General features: G+C 49.1%; 8 protein-coding genes across 8 annotated transcripts; 6 read left to right on the forward strand and 2 right to left on the reverse strand.

Annotated features, from left to right (window-relative positions):
- Positions 1–191: 191 nt before the first annotated feature.
- On the forward strand, positions 192–1,556 carry N7519_011309 (TauD/TfdA family dioxygenase; the record flags this gene model as incomplete). Its single annotated transcript, XM_057298082.1, has 5 exons — positions 192–450; positions 499–985; positions 1,038–1,127; positions 1,165–1,344; positions 1,406–1,556. 5 exons carry the CDS (start codon positions 192–194, stop codon positions 1,554–1,556), a joined length of 1,167 nt encoding a protein of 388 aa, XP_057145964.1.
- A 657-nt stretch (positions 1,557–2,213) lies between these two features.
- On the forward strand, positions 2,214–3,889 carry N7519_011310 (uncharacterized protein; the record flags this gene model as incomplete). Its single annotated transcript, XM_057298083.1, has 7 exons — positions 2,214–2,465; positions 2,515–2,557; positions 2,619–2,714; positions 2,766–2,866; positions 2,917–3,188; positions 3,248–3,773; positions 3,836–3,889. The coding sequence occupies 7 exons, from the start codon at positions 2,214–2,216 to the stop codon at positions 3,887–3,889; spliced, it is 1,344 nt and encodes a 447-aa protein (XP_057145965.1).
- A 618-nt stretch (positions 3,890–4,507) lies between these two features.
- On the forward strand, positions 4,508–4,834 carry N7519_011311 (uncharacterized protein; the record flags this gene model as incomplete). Its single annotated transcript, XM_057298084.1, has 1 exon — positions 4,508–4,834. One exon carries the CDS (start codon positions 4,508–4,510, stop codon positions 4,832–4,834), a length of 327 nt encoding a protein of 108 aa, XP_057145966.1.
- A 710-nt stretch (positions 4,835–5,544) lies between these two features.
- On the forward strand, positions 5,545–7,914 carry N7519_011312 (uncharacterized protein; the record flags this gene model as incomplete). The annotated part of the gene is made up of 4 exons (XM_057298085.1): positions 5,545–5,569; positions 5,641–5,910; positions 5,972–6,050; positions 6,111–7,914. The coding sequence occupies 4 exons, from the start codon at positions 5,545–5,547 to the stop codon at positions 7,912–7,914; spliced, it is 2,178 nt and encodes a 725-aa protein (XP_057145967.1).
- A 902-nt stretch (positions 7,915–8,816) lies between these two features.
- On the forward strand, positions 8,817–9,416 carry N7519_011313 (uncharacterized protein; the record flags this gene model as incomplete). The annotated part of the gene is made up of 1 exon (XM_057298086.1): positions 8,817–9,416. The coding sequence occupies one exon, from the start codon at positions 8,817–8,819 to the stop codon at positions 9,414–9,416; it is 600 nt and encodes a 199-aa protein (XP_057145968.1).
- A 709-nt stretch (positions 9,417–10,125) lies between these two features.
- On the reverse strand, positions 10,126–12,450 carry N7519_011314 (DUF3405 domain-containing protein; the record flags this gene model as incomplete). Its single annotated transcript, XM_057298087.1, has 1 exon — positions 10,126–12,450. One exon carries the CDS (start codon positions 12,448–12,450, stop codon positions 10,126–10,128), a length of 2,325 nt encoding a protein of 774 aa, XP_057145969.1.
- A 728-nt stretch (positions 12,451–13,178) lies between these two features.
- On the reverse strand, positions 13,179–14,228 carry N7519_011315 (Fic family protein; the record flags this gene model as incomplete). The annotated part of the gene is made up of 1 exon (XM_057298088.1): positions 13,179–14,228. One exon carries the CDS (start codon positions 14,226–14,228, stop codon positions 13,179–13,181), a length of 1,050 nt encoding a protein of 349 aa, XP_057145970.1.
- Positions 14,229–15,222: 994 nt separating this feature from the next.
- N7519_011316 (Aminoglycoside phosphotransferase) lies at positions 15,223–16,743 on the forward strand (the record flags this gene model as incomplete). Its single annotated transcript, XM_057298089.1, has 3 exons — positions 15,223–15,318; positions 15,372–15,759; positions 15,818–16,743. The coding sequence occupies 3 exons, from the start codon at positions 15,223–15,225 to the stop codon at positions 16,741–16,743; spliced, it is 1,410 nt and encodes a 469-aa protein (XP_057145971.1).
- Positions 16,744–17,213: the final 470 nt, after the last annotated feature.

Below are 17,213 nucleotides of genomic sequence, written 5' to 3' on the forward strand. Positions count from 1 at the left end.
TGCTGTTCAGCTGTTGAAGTGTTGATCTCGCGCTTTGCGGGGTCAATGTCGTGACAGCCAACACATTCTGAGTAACAGTACATGGCGCAATCACAAGCCCTGAACACGCAAAGCTGATAAATCTGCGTCACTTAAATGACATTTCGTATCTGACATCTGCTGTTTCTTTGCTTGCCTACCGCATAACCAACATGTCCGCCGTTCAGACCATCACTGTGCCCACCCAGCCCGATATTCAGTACCACCCTGAATATGAAAAGTACAAGGAGCGTACTCGTCGTCGAAAGGAGACCGAGACCCTGCAGTCCACTTTGCCTGAGAACTTCCCGGAGAAGTTGGTATCGCCACTGGTCTGGGAAGGAAAAGACGTTGAGAAACGGGACGACTGGGTTTATCAGTTGAGCGATGATCAGCTGGATGAACTCGACGCTGCGTTGACGAGCTTCAAAGGTGGGTAATGACGTCCACAATGTTCATACACCATTGCTAACCTAACAGCACTCAATCTTTCCTTGGGACATATCAACCAGTCGACTTTCCCTCTACCTACCCTTCGCCCTGCTCTCCGAGACCTTTCGAAAGAGATTCACACCGGTCGAGGATTCGTCGTTCTCCGGGGTTTACGTATCGACGATTACTCCCGAGAAGACAACATCATCATCTACGTCGGTGTATCTTCTCACATTGGCAATATCCGAGGACGTCAGCAGGAAGCGCGGCTGGCAGATGGCAGTTCACCCGTGATATCCCATATCAAAGACCTCACTAGAAATACCGAGAAGAAGCTCATCGGAGCCCCTTCAAATACGGCTGATAAGCAGGTTTTCCATACTGACGCGGGCGATATAATCTCACTCCTCTGTCTGAACCGAGCCGCAGAGGGAGGAGAAAGTTACCTTTCTAGCAGCTGGCATGTGTATAACATCCTGGCTAAGGAAAGACCCGATCTTATTCACACTCTGTCCCAGGATTGGCCAGTCGATGGGTAAGAATCACTAACCGCCAAGGGAACGTACCTGCAAATTAACACTGTTCAGCTTCAATAACCCGGCCAGGCCTTACAGCCTCCGCCCACTTCTATACCACCAACCTGCCACTGCCACCACCCCTGAAAGGGTCCTAATTCAGTACGCAAGACGATACTTCACTGGTTTCCTGGCTCAGCCCCGGTCGAAGGATATCCCCCCCTATCACGGAAGCGCAAGCCGAGGCGCTCGATGCTTTACACTTCTTGGCGGAAGAGCACAGTGCCGCTTTGGATTTCCAGAAAGGCGATGTGCAGTATGTGAATAATCTTAGCATTTTCCATGCGCGGAATGGCTTCAAAGATGAGCCCGGTAAAGAGTACGTTCTTCTTCCGCATGTGCTTCGTTTTATGTGTACGCTGACAGTTTGGTTGTATTAGGCGTCATTTGTTGAGACTCTGGCTTCGAGACCCTGAGAATGCATGGGAAACACCTCGGGAACTCCAGGAACGCTGGGATATAGTCTACAAAGACGTTGTCGAGGATAAGCAGGCGTTCCCATTGGAGCCGACTATTCGCAAGAATGTCTGATCATGGTAATCATGATAAGATCGAGTCCTCGTCATATTTAGCTTAGCATTTGAATTCAATATTCGGCTATATTTATATCGGTTATTCCGCCATCATGCTGATTGTATTCAGGAGTCTCCTGCACGGCAAGACGCGGTATCATTCCGGGTACCGTTCCGTCATCATAAATAGGATCGGCTTCACTGGCCACAGACTTGACATTCCAACGCCACGTCAAATCCTAAATTGCAAACAAATACCCGCTGACGAACGGATTTAATATTCCAGACCTCGATCTAGATTCCTCTAACTCAGTTAATAGGCTCGCAAGCGTCTAGCCTTCAGCAAACCTGCGATCACATACTCGGTATAGACCAAGCTAAGCTTAAATACGAGCCTGGCCACCAAGCTACGTACCTTGCTAACACTAAGCTGGGCTTTCTTGGCATTCCAGGGAGCGGAATGAAATACCGACTGCGATCGAAGAATGCGGAATGAATCAACGCAACATAGTGCGGGTTCACAGTGCGGGTTTATAGTGCGGGGCCCCGGATTTCCCCAGACGCGACTATGTATATAGCGACTCTAAATTATTTAAAAGGAGCTTTGGCTCCACCATATCCCTGGATCATCCCGGTGGTCTCAGATTAATTCGAGGCCCTTCTGAAAATATCCAAGATGGACCAGGAAAAAATATCCCAGGAGACAGTCGAGGATGTCAAGTCCACGGATTCCGTGCCAGACATAGATCCAGCGGCCGAGAAACGACTCCTACTAAAACTCGATATTCATGTCGTGCCAATTCTCATGTTTCTATTCCTACTCGCCTTCCTTGATCGGATCAATATCGGTAACGCGCGAATTCAGGGCCTCGAAAAGGATTTGGGGATGAAGGGACATGATTACAATATCGCGCTATTCATCTTCTTCGTTCCCTATATCTCTTTTCGAGGTTCCTAGCAATCTAATTTTGAAAAAGGTCCCGCCCTCTTGGTGGTTGAGTGGGATCATGTTTTGTTGGGGTATGTTGGGAATCGATATACATGCAGGTTAACGAATTGGGACTGACCTCGACGATATTAGGTGTTGTCACAACATGCCAAGGCGTTGTAAAGGGCTTTGGTGGCCTCGTTGCATGTCGATTCTTGTTGGGTTTGTTTGAGGCTGGGTTGATGCCAGGTTGGATAGCCCTTTGTCCCTTGATGCACAAGTGCTAATGGTACAATGCAGGCTGCATCTATTTGATTGCTATGTACTATAAGCGCCACGAGTTACAGTGGCGATTCAATATCTTCTTCAGCGCTAGTATTCTGGCTGGTGCAGTCAGCGGAGTATGTACGGCCTTGCATGAAGATTTCATTCTATACTAATTCTTTCCTAGCTTCTTGCATACGCAATAGCCAAGATGGATGGCATCGGAGGATACAGCGGCTGGCGCTGGATCTTCATCATCGAAGGTCTACTTACAGTATGCACTGGAATTGCTGCCAAGTTCCTTGTCGTCGACTGGCCCGAAACGTCTACTTTCCTAAACGAGGAGGAGCGTGCTCTGCTGCTTCGGCGTCTATCGGAAGACCGCGGCGAAGCACAAATGAATCGCTTTGACAAGCCGGCAATCAAGCGCACATTCTCAGATGTCAAGATTTATCTTGGGTAAGCTTGAGTCCCTATATCCCATGAAAAGGTTTCCACTAACAATGAGTCACTTCTAGTGCTATTATGTACTTTGGGATTGTCAATACAGGCTATGCAACGTCATTCTTCACCCCCACCATCCTCCGCCAGCTCGGCTGGACATCTGTCCGAGCTCAAGTGATGAGTATCCCAATCTACATTGTCGCGACAGTAATCGCACTAGCTACAGCCTTTATTAGCGACCGACTGCGCCACCGATTCACCTTCACATTGCTGGGATGTGTCATCGCCACCATTGGGTATGTTATTCTCATCTGTCAGGAGTCAGTGCCAGTTGCTGCCCGATACTTCGCCCTATTCGCAATCACGGGCGGAGGATATATGACGCAGCCGATCTTGTTGGGCTGGGTGAGTAACAACATGGCTGGGCATTACAAGCAATCTATCGCTTCAGCCATGCAGATCGGCTTTGGTAACTGTGGCGGTCTGGTCGCTAGTAATGTGTTCTTTGACTCGGAAGCTCCAACCTACAGAACCGGGTTCGGTACCAGTCTAGGGATGGTCTGGATCTGTGGTGTGGCATGTATTGTCTTCTTTGGTTATGTATATCGTGAAAATCGGCTGCGGGAGCAAGGTAAGAGGGATCATCGGTACCATTGGCACAGGAGGAGTTGGAGAATGCTGGGGATGATCATCCCAGTTTCCGGTTTACTTATTAAGTATGAAAATTGAACTGGTTCTGAAATAGTTGTAAACCAGTCTAGATGTATAGAAGTATAGATGTCTAGTGTAATATAATTCTGTCACCTGCTCTTTTTATACTTTCCACGCCTTATGATCAACCTTGGTTACTTTATTTTATTCGATTTTCTTCGATTTCTATTCGTTCCCATTTGTTCAAAAGTACCATCTTCCCTGGGACACTTTGCGCCAAGACCATTGCGAAGACCAACGTCTCCCAGTATGACGTAGACCCGTGAACGCTTCAGAATTTTGTTGGCCATTGTATGTGGATGGCATCCATATTTTCCAAGTGAGCCCCAATAGTCGATCAGCCTTAGTACATGTGCATCTGCCGATCATGACCCACGAAGTATCTGTGGGGGAAGTATAGCGAACTACTGCGTGTTAAATGGGGATGGATCACTGGGGATCCAATGATACTTACAGGACATGTCTCGCGGGTCCCGCGGAGTTAGATATGCCCAGAGTAATAATTTAGCTCTAGGGCTATATATATTGTACATACTTGCTCAAAATCCCATCCCTCTCCCCAATCCCCCCCATCTTAAATAGTCTCAGATGCATCGAACTCCCCCAACCCAATATCGCGAACAATGTCAAGAACACTGTCTCCGCGCAAGAAGCCCGTTCAATCCGTGACTTCCGACTATCCATGGAGATCCGACAACCCATTCGGTCCTCCTCAAGTACAGCGGTCCGTCCCTAGCGGTATCAAACGACTCCGAGACACCCTCTCAAAGCTGTCGCCATCCGCCTTTGCAGAAAAGGACCTCCTCCGAAAGAAGAGCCAGTACAAAACCCCTCTAACAGAGAGAAACGTCGACACCTTGGTCACCGAGCAAGAATGCAATGCAGCCTACAAGCCCAATCTACACTCGCCCGAGATCCAAGTCACTGAATGGTTACAGCGAGTCTCGTGAGTCTGAAAGTACCATTCGCATACGGACCGGAATGGAAACTAGCACGAGTACGAGCACGAGGATGTGAACGTCAATGCGAATAAAGAGTTCCGCTAGGCTATTCTCGAACTTTCTCGACCTCTTCCCCCTCCCCCCAAGTACGGGGAAACTCAATCCTGGTTCTAAAGCCTTTTTCCGACCAGAACCCCCGTCATGGTTGCTCCATGGGGAATTTGAACCCCTGTTGAGGTTATGCTTGGCGTTAACGTCATGATTTGCTGGTATGCATGCCGAAAGCGTTATGTTCCGCCTTTTTGGTTGGAATTTAAAGGAGTGTACAAGGTACAAAGTACATCGATGTATACATGTATACATGTCTAAATAATGTGTGGGTTATAAAAGGTTACGATGTGGGTATAGCGGCGATGGAGTTTACAGTCCATCTTCTACTTTTATTATTATTGTGAACTTAGTACATATGTAACTAATTGTTATACACTGTAATACATCAAATTCAAAAGATCCTTTATATTCAAATAGTAGAACTAGTTTTATATCAAAATAGAAGGAGACGCGAGTTGTTTCCCAAGTGGATATAAGCGGGGTAAGTCTAGCGACAACTCGAGTCTGCCTTGTATGACTTCCAACATTAGTATATGGAAAGATACACACCAAAGGAGATGCAATAGGTCTCTCTATACATTCCTAGGCATATCACCTCCAATCCCAGGATGTCAAAGAAAGTAGCAATAATCGGTGAGTCAACCCCGCACAAGTCTACCTAAGTATATCCCCGTATCCGAGCTCACATTGACATCCCATCCCAGGTGCCGGCCCCTCAGGCCTAGTCACAGCCAAAACCCTTCTTCATAATTTCCCCGGGACATTCTCTCCAATCATCTTCGACAGCCAAAACAAAGTCGGAGGTCTGTGGTCAAGTCACCTTCATCCCCCCAATCAGGTCAATGGCCCCCCGGTTACACTAGACCCTCGAATGAGGACCAACCTCAGCCGCTTCACGGTTGCTTTTTCGGATCTTGCCTGGGAGTCGGTGATCCCTAACGCGGATATTCCGATTTTTTCCTCAGGCCAGACAGGTTGGAGAATACCTGGCCTGTTATGCAGAGCGGTATATCCCAACCCATGTGCTCAGGCTAGGGTGTAGAGTGGTACGAACGATACGGAAGGTTGAGGATGAAGGTGATCCGAAATGGAATGTTCATTGGGTTCAGGAGGGGTATGTTGGAATTTGCTTGTGTATATATCGAGGTGGACGTTGACTAACAGCCATATATAGTGCCGAGCATGATGGAGTGTCTTCAGAAGATTTCGACCTGATTGTCATCGCCTCCGGATATTTTGCCCAACAGTATATTCCAGATATACCAGGTCTAGAGCAATTCCAAGGCCGAATCGTCCACAGCTCTTCGCTCCATTATGAACGAGAGCAGCTGTTTTTTAACGAAACCAAAGATGTCAATGACCAGATCCTTGTCATTGGCGGCAGCATGTCAGGCGTCGAAGCCGCATCTGCTGTGGCTCTCCGCCAATCCTCATCTACACTCTCGACAAACAGAATCCCACATACCCAAGAGACAAAAGTGCATCATATACATTCAAGACCTTTCTGGGCCTTACCAACTTATCTGCCCCACGAGTCTCCCGACGGAAGTCCGTCGTTTTTACCGTTGGATTTGGCCATGTACGACCTAGGCCGCCGACCCCCGGGCCCAATAGACTACGCCTTGGGTCCCATCCCAGAAGAAAAAGCAGTCAAAACGAACAGTTACTTCCACTCCTTGCTTGGGAGTGACTACGAGAAATATGCGCATATGCACTCACATCGTGCCGAACAATCCAGAACCCAGCCACCATGGGTCGCCACAGGCAATGAGTACGCCGAGTTCGTCCGCTGTGGAGTGATACAAACCTCGATGGGCCGGGTAACTTCTGTGAATCCTGACCCAGATACTAAAAAAGCTTCTGTTCAGTACGAAGGGCCCGACGGGAAAATGAAGACGATCGACAATGTGGCGGCGATAGTCATGGCCACCGGATTCATGCCGTACAAGTCCCTGTCATTGCTACCAGATGAAGTATTGACAGCACTCGAATATTCCAAGATGGATCCCTTCTCACCGTTAATTCTGGACAAGGGAGGTACCGTCCGCTCAGAAATCCCCGACGTCGGATTCGTCGGATTTTACCGCGGCCCGTACTGGGGCGTGATGGAGATGCAAGCAAGGTTCCTCGGGAAACTCTGGGGTGGAGAGAACAACGGCATGGTCTGTGAGACAGACAACCAGAAACAAAGTCTTCGCAGTCTCAGATTGGCACACCCAGATCTAGCCCGCGGCCAGTTCCCCATGGGCGACTATGTGGGATTGATGGAATCGTTCGCCAAGGATCTGGAGATTAGTCGCTCAGCATTGGAATCGGGCGATGGTCGGTCTGGGCCTGCTGTTCCAGCGAGGTATATTTATGGCGATACCCCAACGCCAGGTATAGAGAGCGAGGCGGAGAGGACTCTCCGTGCATTGCGCGACGCTCTTCTCCCTGGCCACGAGACAGCACAGAAGGCCGCAGCGTCGGCTATCTTTCGGGCTCTGCATGGGACTTGGAAATCTTCTGTGCAGACAGTAGGTGCGACTAGATGTGAGACATCTGGGACTTTAGCCTTTTACCCGCGGTATCCGACTAGCACGGCATATGATAGGGAATATGTATGCGTGGAGACCGGACGGGAACAGCCTAAGCAAGAGAAAGTGTGGTTCATGCGGTTGGCAGAAGCGGGAGATATTGCCACTCCCCGAATTGGGGTATGGTCTGGCTTGGCGGATAAGCTGTCGGTCGATCGACTTGTCCAGGTCTGGGAGTTGATGCCTCTTTACCGGGAGACGAAAGAGGGGTGTTCTATTCCTGGGGAGTATGTTATCTCCGCCAAGAGTGTTGATCTGGGTTCTGGGGTCGAGTATTTGTATACTTTCCATTTCAAAGGGGTTTCTATCTCGTCCTGGGAATGCGTGGGTAGTTTGGAGGATAAGGATATAGTAAGCAAAGGGAAGTGGGAGCTGACTTCCTATTCCTATGTGAGATACTGATGGAGTTGGGATCAGAGATTTTGAGTACTGCATATTGGAGACTAGGAGAGGGATGCCGAGCTTCCGGTCGAACAGGATAGACATAGCCGGATAAAAGAGTGAAGACTCGGAAATAGAGGAAAAGCTTAATTGTGCAAAGGTTAATATACGATATACTACATAACTACATAAGAGATAGAAGAGATGTTCCTGTCTATGCATACCCGCGATGTTCTAGACCAATGTAACCGTCACTCTATCACTCTTCTATATTTTCTATTGCAACGGCAAAAGACTTTAATCTAAGAGACATCTAGAATTAACCTTTTTTTGACAGTTGACAGTTCAAGAGACAGCTGGATCTACACAGATATTTCCCCAATTGGCAGGTCAAAGAGAAGAAACTCCTCGTGGCGTTCCCGGGGTAGATCCATGGTATATGGATACCTCGGCTTGAAGAAGAACGAGTCTAGGCTGATCTGTTTGGACGAGAGGCAAAGGAGTTATGATCCCGACCAATGACTGTGTAGATTGAGGCTTGGTTCGGTCCGGGGTGGATGGATATGTTCTATGATATCTGAGACTTCGGCTGGTGGTTTCTACTTCGGCTTCATTACTCCGTACATCTCTATATATTCCATATATTCCCTATATTCTACATGTTCTTGGTTCTTTTTCTAAAAACATAGCCATCCCAAGGACTGCAGTCCAATCAAACCTGCAATTCCAATCAAAAGAACCCAAGTTAGGGTTGTGAAGGCAATACTTCTACATTCGCCACACCCTCCTCTCAACTATACACCACATACAACATATACAATTTCGATCAAACCCTCAAACCCTCAAACCCTCAAAACCACACATATCACCATACCACCAACCAAACCAACACACCAACACACAAACACACAAACACACCAATAATGTCCCCAAGCAAAACCTCAACACCACTAGACCCAATCTCCACCTGGCGCGCCTGTCAAACCCTCACAATAATCTACACAAACCTACTAAACCGACAAATCCGGCGACGGTGGCTCCTCGAACAAAAATGCATGCAAAACAGACCCCTCCGCGAACGCTTCCGACCCGTGATCTTCCTCGAACCCATCCCAACCCTACGCAAACCCAACACAAAAACAAAAGAAACCAACCCTTTCAACGAAACCACAATGGAAAAACTCCGCACGCGAGTCGCGCTGCTCCGCGCGCGCGTCGAAAAGGGAAAAGAACTCGCTTCTGAGATCGAGCGTCGCATGGTGCAGGATCCGCCCATTCGCTTTCCGACGCATTTCTGTCATACTTGTGTTGAGGATGGGGAGAGGGTTGGGGTTTTGCTTACGACGTGTGGACATCGGGTTTGTAGGACTTGTATTGAATATGGGGTTGATGAGAATGGGGTTTATGAGTGTAGTATTTGTTTTGCGCCGACGGGTTTCGTGGCGCGTAGTCCTGTCGTGTTTGTTAAGGATTATCCTGGGGAGGTTGTGCCGATTTTGAAGGAGGGGGAGGTTGTGGTTTGATGGAGATGAGGAAGGAGAGGGAGAGGGAGTGGGAAGTTGTCTTGGATGTTAACTTAAGGTTGGCGTTGGGTTATATTTGCATCTTATATGGGCATGTGTATTTCTAGCGATATCTCACGTTCTACTTAATATCAGAACTCATAATGAAACCAAAAGTATGAATTATGTGCAAGGGACAATTTATAACCAAAATAGCCCTCTCAGGCTGGAAGAAGTCCATCTTGTCCTTCTCGTCCAGTCCAAGTCAAAACCAAAAACAAAAATTCTTTCAGAACACAATCTAACCTCTATTGACTAGACCAGGGAAAATCCAGAATGCATCGTGAGCCATAAGCTATCCAGGCCATGGCAACGCCTTTTTCGCACCGAAATTGAGAAACGGGAATCCAAAACGTGGGGACACTATGCCCGGGGAATGAGGGGGGTCATTATACAGTAATTATGAGAATGCAAAGCAAATAAGCATCTACCCCAAAAGCGTGCATGAATCCTGGAGATGACAGGAAGAGAAGATGGTGTGAGGGACAACGCCCACGACACGAATTGCAGCAGCAATTCCGAGAGAAATCATATATAATCCGTCTGTCATCAGCGGTCCTCTGCTTTCTCTCCACCGTCAATGACCATATTGACTTCTTTGACGGGATGCAACAGCATAGGAGGAAGACACATGCGGCCCTCGCCAGCCAGCTCCTGCTGCTCACCGCCGTCATTGTCGACACGGCAGACCAAGCCAGCGGCGCCAGATATTCGGCGAGAAGCCCGCCGAGTAGAACCAGGTCGTACCACGGAAGTTGTGTTCACGATCGCCGAAGATAGACGTGCGAGCGCCACCAGAGGCTCCGTTGCGACCGGCATTGAACACTGATTCCAGATAACGGGTCGGCCAGCGGCGGTCGATGTAGACAGCGTGCGGGACAAAGACAGCCTTGAAGCCATGGTGCAGTGCCGTGGTCGCGGGCCACATCTCCGAGAACATGCTGTGGCGCTTGAGGCTGCATTCGCGGTGCATGGTGGTGAGCAGCTTGCGGGAGATTCGCGACGCGGTGATGATCGCGGTACGTCGTGGTGGCATGCCATTCTCTCTGTTGTAGCCTGTCACGTCATCGCGCAGCAGCCAGGTCGTGCCCTCGGGGTCGTAGAGCGGATTGAACACGACAAGGTCGGCGTCCTCACCCACACCCCATTGGTACTGGTCCTTATCCATGCTGGTGGGTGGAATGCCCTCACCCTCGACCTCAAAGATGTCCCGTTCGTCGGGGCGCTCGGGGCCCCAAATAGACTTGTCACCCTTTTGGTGCATTGCGCCTCGCGTGTTGCCTCCCGCGTTGGCAGCGCTCCATATGTTGTTAGCCGAGTTGGTACCGCTTTCGGTCTGCACGCGGACCATCTGCCGGAAGTCTTCCCATGAGCCGTGGACGGACGGAACATAGAAGCGAGCATTGCGCTCCCATAGACCCTTTCGTGGCTGCTTTTTCGCCCACTCGCCGACCTTGTCGAAGAGGTGGTACCATTGACCCGTGTAACGCGCATCCATCTCCCAGTTCCAGAAGTAATCGTACTCGGGATGTTGGAAGGCGAAGTACTGCATGGGCATGTACGTGCTGCGGTAGACACCGTGGATTGGCAAACCGCGAGTCAGAGTCTCCTCCAATCCGGGATACATCAGGGCCATCTGCGGCTCGGACCAGAGAGTTCCCATGCCGCGGAACTCCTGTGGCAGCGCGTCATCGAGCACACGCTGGTATGTCTCGTCATCCGACCAGATCTGCAGGTTGGTATCCTTGACATGAACCAAGAAGTGAACAGTATACTCGCCACCGGACATAAGCGAGAGCTCTGAGATGATAGAGCGCATATACATAATGTCCTCCGGGGTATAATTGAAATCGTGCCATGTGCGAATAACCACTGCAGTACGCGGCAGACGCTCAGATCCAACCTTGGGCGGTTCCTTGCGGCTATCTTCCACAGGCGGGATGTTCACTTTGGGAACACCCACAGGCATAGAAACAAAGCGGTTGAGACGCGGCTCCGGCAGCTCGGTAAAGCGATGGCGGTTAGCCGAGTGACAGCGATGTTGCGCAGCAGCCCAGTCCACATGCCGGAAATCCACTGGCGGGACATCCTCCCACACGCGGTCGGCGCCGTCACGATGGCCCTCCATGCCCGCGCCGATGCCGCCTTTCTTGGCCCCGTATCCCAACCCGTATGGACCCAATCGACCAAACCGATCAAAGCACATGTCGTCCCGAATACCCAACATCGTATTCGAGCCTAGCGCTGGATCCGGGAAGCCCTTTGGCACTCCGGGGTAGCTTTGGATAGGCGGAACCCGTAGCGAGTTCTCCTCGTTGAGGAAACACTCGAGCTTTTCGCCGTATTTCGCTATATAATCCGGCGACTGGTAGTCAGGATAAGGATCGAACACCTTACTCAACATGTTTGGGTGTAAATCCCTCCTGGTCACTTTGTTGGCTTCCTGCTCCTGCTCCTGCTCCTGCTCCTTCTGCTCGTCGCTTTCGTCAGTCCGCATAGCCAGATCCTCAGAGCCATCGCCGGGGTACTCAGGCACATTTTCAGAGCGTGGAACCAAGGAAGAGATACCGCCCTCGTAGCGACTGAGGAACGGGAAGCTCTCCCATTGTGGCGGCTTCGGGGCGCCGACCTTGGGCAGTTCGACGGCGACTTGTGAAACGGAGGAGGAGATGGTAAAGCGGAAGAGGGTGAGGACGAAGAGGACGAGGGCAACGAAAAGAGCGAGGCAGAGCCAGCGCATGATCCGCTGGGGCACGCGAAAGCCAACGCTAGCGTGGGGGCGGCGAAGACTGCCGCCAGCTACGATGGGCGGCGGGTAGGAGTCCGCGACATTGTTATCGTCCAGCGACTCGTCGTCAGAATCGGGGTCATCGCTCAGGTGGTGATGATATGTGTGGCGCCCGGTGGTGGGTTGTTTTTCGATGTCTGTATCTCGTGAATTATAGGGTGATGGGGACTTGTAGGCTGCGGAGGGCCTCCTAGCCTGGACGGTCATGATTCCAGACAAGGTGTCAACATTGAATGAGTGGGGTAATTGTCCAAAATCACTCAATCACCAACCCATCTATTTAATAAGTGTAATGATAGAACAATCGGTCAAGTATTGCCCAGATCAGGGGTGAATGTTGGAGGTAGGGAGTGGCACGCGATGCGCTGTGTTGTTGATCGTCGGCCAGGCAATGGGCCTTTGAGTTGGTGTCGCTTTGCGGAGGTCAGAGGTGAAAAGGTGAAAACAGTGGGAAACAGCAGAAAATAGTATAATAGTATAATTTTGCCTAAGACTAGACAATATTCCAATCCTCCGTAAACAAAAAAAAAGATCAACAGACCAGGGTCCAAGTATTTTCCCAGTAATTTCTGCAGTTAAAGTGCCAAGACAGTTGGCGCTGCCCAAAACAGAGGGATTACGCAGTCTCCAAATGGACTGGTCTAAGCCCTAGATCAGCCCTGTAATTTTCCTTTTCCCCTTTTTTTCTATTTTTATCTATCTTGTATAGGCATCTTTAATAGCCTTTTTTATAGGCCTTCTATACAACTCTGCTTATATATGCTAGATTTGGATGGATAGAATATAAACAATGCCGCATAAGCGACTATTCTTCTGTAGTTCACACATATTCATAACTCTATACAGCATACTCCAGGCTCCTTGGCTCGTGACATCCTGCAAAGAAGAAAGATTGAAAATACTTGAACCATAGCCAATCCACCAGTTCCTAGACTTCATTGTGCCACAGCACTAACCAACTCGGTCATACTCTTCTTCACATGACCTAAAACATAACTGGCCAGCTCTTTGTACAGCTTGGGCTTCTCTTCTTCCTCGGCATCTTCGTATAATTTTTCAAGAGCTCCTCCGTTCATAGCGATTTCCATATAGATCGATCGATCATCTTCGTCTACCCCAATACAAGCAATGAAGGCCCCGAACTTTAGCAATATCGAGTTGAGAATCAAACGGCACATTCGGCCGTTACCATCAATAAATGGGTGAATATTCACGAATATGTGCGTATACTTCGAGGCCAAGGCGATAGGGTCGATTGTCCCATTTGTCGTAGCTTCTTTCAGGTCACACTTGAGCTCGTGGAACATGGACTTCGTTTTATATGGGACCAGGGAGGGATGAGGAAATGCATGTAGGCCCGCACTCACTTCGTGTGATCGGTACACGCCACTATATTCCATCCAGAGGGTAGTCTCGGCGTCAACTTTGTAGGTCAGGATGCGATGGGCGTCGAGGATGATTTGCTCGCTCAGGTCCTGGCCACGGATGCACAGCTGGTCGATCATAAATGCTGCAGCTTTGGCATGTTGTACTACCTCCTGTCGACTACGCAGGACAGCCGAAGTGTCTGCAGGAAGGTTTTGGCTTATGAGACTCTCCTTGAGTGACAAGTACTCTTGGTCTTGCTCTTCAATCTCCTCGGGAACCTCTTTACCGCAGAAGATGGCGAGACAGAGTTTGAGAGTAATTTCTGAGTTACTTCCAGCTTTCTCGATCTTATTTGAGCCGTACACCATCCATGCGAGTGAGTGCAGAATATGGTTCACGAATGCCGCTTCTTGGCGAGGTGTGAGTCCAGTTTTAAATACATTGGACAGCTCATTTGCAAGGGTGGCCATCTCGCGGAAGACCGTATCGGGGTTGAAATCTTCGTGACCGATCTTTGACTCATAGGAGTCCTCCATGGCCACGGTAAAACAAGTCTCGACTCCGCGTAGAGCATGAGCAAACATGGTTCCTTGATCGAGGTGAAGTGTAGATATCATTGAATAGATGTGAGTTTTGAAGAAGAAGCGTAGTGATGATGAGCAGAACAACTACGGAGTACATGTATAGATGATGTGGACCTGTCATTCAAGTACCTACATGTATGGGTCCATGGATGAAAGTACCAAGGTAATGTTCTGATGGAAAGAGCCTCGGAAGGCACGCGATATATAGGGAAAGAACTACCTAGGTACCTACTAGTACATTTTAGGAACATTATACAGCCAACATAACCTTCCAAGGTTGGAAGGTGCCTTCCTTAGTGCCTTCCAAGGTTTTTCCCCGATGCTTTTATTGGGGCCTGGGGTCCCAGCCCTGGATGGGACGCTTGGGCTCAGTCAGCAGCTTGGACTCAGCAGCTTGGACTTCCAAGCTAACCCCTTCCAACATCGCACTTTCGCATGGCACTCTCCCGGGCCATTCGACAAGATGGCAATGCGAATTTTTTCTAGGATTTCTTGGGCCAATTGGAAAACCAACATACACGCGTTTTCTTACTCTCGACCTCAACATATGAGCTTCTTCGCGTCATCTCGCCTCAGGCAACACTACGTACCTCACTCTCCTGGGCTCTATACTGAAACCAAGAACGGCAAAGGTAATCATGTCATAGTAGAAAGCACATTATCCCGCTCAGTTACGCTAAATAGCTGATTACTTCTCTTCTAGACGAGAAGATAACTGAGGAAGATCTGCACCGATACACCAGACACCGATGGCTGTAAGCTACCTACGCCTGACGTTCTGGGTTAAGACAATGCTTATAGCTTGACTCAAATTTCAAGGTTTAATGAAGCAAAAGAACTCTCTGATCGTTACGTGGAATTCGACCTACAGCAACTGGTTCGGGTTGCCGTCGGTGTTTGCGAGGGAGCTCAATCCTGTGCGTTACTATCCTTCGGGATTCGCAACATACATATTCTAATATCCACGATAGGCACCAAAGTCACAAAATGTCCAGAAGGCCTACATAATAAAGCATTCATTTTGACAATGGATAATGGTTGCGAGGTTTTCGCAAAGCTCCCAAATCCCAACGCCGGGGCTACTCGTTTCACAATTGCATCCGAGATCGCCACGCGCAAGTTAGTAAGACTGCCGACTCATCTTTGCTATGTCCAATTCCATAACCAGATCTACAGCTTTCCGACGTGTTGAACGTCCCTGTCCCTCGAGTCCTAGCATGGTCCTTTGACGCGTCAAGTACTCCTGTCGGGGCTGAGTATATCATTGAAGAAAAAGCGCCCGGTGCTCGTCTCGGCTCTGTTTGGAGTCAATGGCCTCGAAGTTCGAAGCTCCAATTGATCACGCAAGTGGTTGATATTCAGAACACTTTAGCCGGCGTGAATTTCGGTATGCACGGCTGTATTTACTTCAAGGATGATCTTCGCTTCCTAGGCGAGGAACCTAAAGAAGCCAACATTCAGTCTGATACGACCGACATCCCTGATATATTTGCCATTGGACCTCTCACTACCAGCGAATTGTGGAACGGGGTAAGGAGTGGCATGGATTTGGATCGTGGTCCCTGTAAGTCAAAGAGTCGACAGGCTAGTGTAAAGCCGCTAATCCTTTACCAAAAATATAGGGAAGGATCCCAGTGACTATATTCGCGCATTAGGGCGCAACGAGATTGCGTATATCAAGTCACATGCAATTCCTCGGATGAACTATCATCGGTCACTAAAAACCAAGGAAGATCCCGAGGACGGCCTTGCTCTTCTGGACAAATATATGAAAGTCGCTCCTTATCTTACTCCTCAGCCTACCAACGGAGCAGCGTCCGAGGGAGCACCGTCTAACAACGTTCTAATGCACCCCGATCTTCATCTGGACAACATCTTCGTCGATCCAGAGACCCTGCAAATCACACGTATTGTGGATTGGCAATCGGCACGTGTTGCGCCGTTATTCTATCACGCCGATGTTCCGAGGATGTGTGCCCACCGTGGACCTCTCCCGGAAGGCTGGGCCGTCCCCGAAAGACCAGAAGACTTTGGTATCCTAAGTGCGGAAGAACAACGCAAGATCGACGATGATCTGGAAAGCCAGATCCTCCACAAATACTACGAGGCCCAGGTGTATAGACGATCACCTCGTTACTGGTCTGTCCTCAAAGATATGAGGATCCCTATCTTCCGAAAACCAGTTTGGCTTGTCACGGGAGCGTGGGAGAACCGCGATCTATTTTTCCTTCGCGAATCACTCATGTCGCTCTTTGCGCATTGGGAAGAGCTTGTCCCAGGTGTACCATGTCCGATTAATTTTACCATTGAGGATGTCGAGCTTCACTCCGAGGAAGAAGAGAATATAAATGGTGTTGGGGAGATGCTGAGATTGTTCCGAGATGAATCCGTGCTCCCGGTTGATGGCATGGTGGAGCCCAAAGACTATGATATCGCCCAGAAAAACAGCCGGGAATTGAAAGACACCTTCATCGGACTGGCGAAAGATGACGAAGAGAGAGAATTATTCACGAGACTCTGGCCGTACCAGGAACCCGCCGATACTTAGTGTTCATAAGTCTACTTCGACAATCAGAGCTGTGTATGTTTATATTTTCAGGTAGTTATATGCTTTTGTCCTATAGATCCAGGGCACTCCATCTGTCCGCATTAGCCCTAGTTATCCTACTGCAATGCATATTGCACATGTCCCACCATAATCTCAGCACTATATACTCTCGGCATAAGACCAAATAAAAACAACCGTATAGATGGCTGCCAAAGCCTAGTTCGGGCTGAGTCGGGTTCAGGTACCATCACGTGATAAACTACAACATTCCTAAAACGGCCAAGATAGGAAAGCAGACAGAAAGCAGGTGGAAAGTATCGAAATCTCTGCTCATTTGTTCCTCTTGTTCTCTCTCTCCTTGCCCAATATGAGATTCTGAGATTTTACAATTTTGAGTACTTATACAGATCTCTCGGGGTTCCAAGGCAGAGAAGTAATTTTGGAGCGACGCCGGAGAGAAGAAAAACAAA

This window comes from Penicillium mononematosum, assembly GCF_028829835.1.
Source record: "Penicillium mononematosum strain IBT 11891 chromosome Unknown utg000005l:1.0-9366267.0:1.0-9372171.0, whole genome shotgun sequence".
Taxonomy (NCBI): domain Eukaryota; kingdom Fungi; phylum Ascomycota; class Eurotiomycetes; order Eurotiales; family Aspergillaceae; genus Penicillium; species Penicillium mononematosum.